This window comes from Octopus bimaculoides, chromosome 2 (assembly GCF_001194135.2).
Source record: "Octopus bimaculoides isolate UCB-OBI-ISO-001 chromosome 2, ASM119413v2, whole genome shotgun sequence".
In the NCBI taxonomy this organism is placed as follows: Eukaryota; Metazoa; Mollusca; class Cephalopoda; order Octopoda; family Octopodidae; genus Octopus; species Octopus bimaculoides.
The window spans coordinates 183092261-183095537 of NC_068982.1; the positions used below are offsets into that span (position 1 = coordinate 183092261).

General features: G+C 36.2%; 1 protein-coding gene across 1 annotated transcript in view; it reads left to right on the forward strand.

The window, feature by feature from the left end:
- The window catches only part of LOC106881486 (ras-related protein Rab-27B), a 12261-nt gene extending 9587 nt beyond the window's left edge, over nt 1-2674 (forward strand). The window contains exons 5-6 of the mRNA XM_014931886.1: nt 552-825; nt 2468-2674. Coding sequence (XP_014787372.1) covers nt 552-738 — 187 coding nt within the window. The 3' untranslated portion in view covers nt 739-825; nt 2468-2674. The remainder of the gene's footprint in view (nt 1-551; nt 826-2467) is intronic.
- The last annotated feature ends 603 nt before the right edge of the window (nt 2675-3277 follow it).

Below are 3277 nucleotides of genomic sequence, written 5' to 3' on the forward strand. Positions count from 1 at the left end.
AGGATATCCGGGTTTTGTAGGACGTTCAATCTGCAAAGCTCTAACTGTACTTGGAGTTACTGGTGTAGCAAAGGGGGAAAAAGTGGCGAGGCATGCATTATGGAAGCCGTAGAGAAGGCCATTAGATGGCTTTGGAGAAAGAGGGCCGACCAATGGATTATCGCTGCTGGGATCAAATCTTCGCTCAGCTAACTGAGAGGGTCTCATATTGAATAACTCGAAAGCCCCTGGGACCCTACGAACAGCACTGAGGTTGCATCCGAGAACATTCGTGAGATATATCTTGGAACAAACGAACTATCATTTCTCGTTAGACACAGCATTCGCTTAATTCCTTCCAACTTTTAAAGCTTCCTTTATTTTTGACTTAAGCCCAAGTTTCTGGTGGCTTATTGTCGTCTCATCTTCTCAATGTGTATCTACCACTTTCTAGGAGGTCTTTACCGAATTGTTGTTGTTAATGTACTTGTGTCCGTGTTGTATTCCAGTTTTCCACTCAATGTGTATCCAGCCCTTTTTTAAGAACTTTCCATGAACTTTTCTGTCCACAGACTACCATATGTTGAAACCAGTGCCAAAACTGGGATCAACATCGAAGAATCTATCGATATGATGTTACACTTAGCAATATTCCGTCATAGATTATCATTCCAAAAGAAAGTAATCAATGAAGAGCCGGTTCCTACAAAACTGTGTAATAGCACTACTACTCGACGAATTAAATGCAGCTGTATTTAGATCAAGTGCTGTAGTTAAGTGAAGCTGGTAACAGAACTTGTCAGCATATGTCTTGAGTTTCTCGACATATTCCAGCAATGGTTACAGGTAATATAGTCACATTTTCGATGTTGTTGTTATTAAGAAAATTTTCAAGCTCCAAACTAAATAATTCTAAAGTAATTTACCAGTGGCAAAGGTTTTCAGCATCCTATCTTAACTAACAGGCATATTAAGCTTTTGCCTGCCCATATTATTTTGGTAATTTTGTCTCAAACGTCCGTGCTTGTTTTCAGACGTTTTGTTAGCTCTTGTTTCATACGCTCTGAGCAATATAAAGCTTCTCATAAGTCTCAAGTTACTCTGTTAGTTGAAAAACATTTGGAATGCGTGTCATATATGATGCATGGGTGCCAGAGAAATATGTCTTGTGTATTACATGTAATACAGATGGCAGGCAAAGGGTTCAGCAAAAGAAATTTTGTATTCTTTCACACATTCATAGAAGGGTAGCTTCATTATCCAACCCCACCCGCTTCTATACTCCTTCATGCCTCTGGTATTTAATTCCATCCTCACACTTTCTAAATTCAAGTACCTCCAATGTAGTTTCTGTTTCCCATCCATTTATGATTAACGAAATAAATAACAGAAATATTCTGGAGGAGTGGAATGTCAATTCACCAAATTCTTCTCCTGTTTGTTTGTGATCTTATGTCGTATCACCATTACTATTTTGATTTTTGTCAATTAACTAAAGCATTGTGTTAAACGATTTGGTTTTATCTCTCTAAATTTTCAGCCCAAATCCTACCCAATAATAACTATATTCAGAAGACTCTTCTTATTCACAATAATACTCCTAATTGAACGAATACTGACTCATAGGATTTTAGATCGAATCTAGTGTAAGTGCTTCTAACTAATACAAAGCAGTTTAATTAACTTTAGGATGAAGATATACGGATTTTATGGAGAAGTTAACTGAGATTATTATAATCCAGACGATAAGGAAAATTTTCTCTCAGACACTTAAACTAATTTGATGATCCCCACGGGAGAAGTATTTTGGGATGGTTTTCAGTTGTTGTTGTTGTTGTTGTTGTTTTATATCTCCCTGTCAGCTCTGATCGAGGACATATTATGGAAGGATTTTCAACCATTAACTCCTAAAACATTATCTAGTTTGTCCTTCCATTTTTTTTAAAGAAGGATGATTGTAATCTGAGTAAGATTTCGCTATGGTTTCTACTACTTTACCCACCATATAAACACTTCCAGACTTCCTCGTTTCTTATTACTTTTTTGCATGGCTGGGGGGCAGGGAGAATGTAAGGATCTGCAAAGAATCTGACCAAAATAGAGTGGATTGGTGCAATGGAAAGTATTTTGGAATTAGAATGTTACCTTGGTTATTTCTGAAAATCCTCATCATCACCCCTCACTGCTCTTAGAAGTTCAGCTAACATTATTCAGTGTCTTTTTGTGCTTCTTTCGAGGTGAAGGGTAAGGTGTTTAAATTATATTCAGTTAATTTATTCCAACTCAAACTTGTGTTTAATGAATTTTAATTTTATATAACAGTACTGATCTTCCACATATCGTAACATATCGAATCGCTGACCTTTTAACCTTATATGGCAACACTGACCTCCAACATTATAGTGCATTGTTGATCTTTTGAGATTATATCGCATCACCCACCTTTCTCATAATATTTTATCGCTGGCCTTTTATATTATATTTCTAGTGTTCTCGGTTCTCCCAGGCTACGACAACAGTACCGCTTCACAATCACCAACTATTTCATCATTCTGGTCATCATCGTTGCTATACCTTATCCTGAGGAGAACTGTGATTAGATACAGCTCCTCAGAATTCAACCTACCTCCGAAGGAACTGGACATCAAGGGTACAGAACGGGTAACACACATCAATAAAATATACGCAATTATTAGTTCTCCCTCTTGTTTTTCTTCATAAAAACTGTCATTGGCGCTATTTTTTTTTATCGTTATGGGTGTCATTTCTATTTACTAAACATTTTTACGATTCACTATTATTATGTTAGCATATATATTTAAATATAATATACATCCATATCTTTGGTATTTTAGCCTACTTTCGATGGGGTGAGGTTTTCAGATTATATTCAGATAATTTATTCCAACTCGTGTTTAATGAAGTTTGATTTTTTAATAATATACTGCAATACATTTTGTATGCTTGTCCACACTAAAATATAATGTTCAGTCACACAATATGTACGTTACGTTATACCTAAATATAACATATGGCTGCACATTAAGTACGTTAGCTCACACTTAAATTATAATATGCGGTCATACATCAGTCTATGCGGTAAATACATTTAGAACCAAAATTAGTTGATCTTTAAGAGGCAAATCACTCTGATTCGTTACATTAATCTTGTTTGCGCTACAGGTAGATCAAAATGGTACAACCTAACACCGCTGCCGCTGCATAAATTTGTATACTCGTATGTTTGCCATGTGTATGTGTGTGTGCGTGTGTGTGTGTGTGTGTGTGTGTGTGTGTG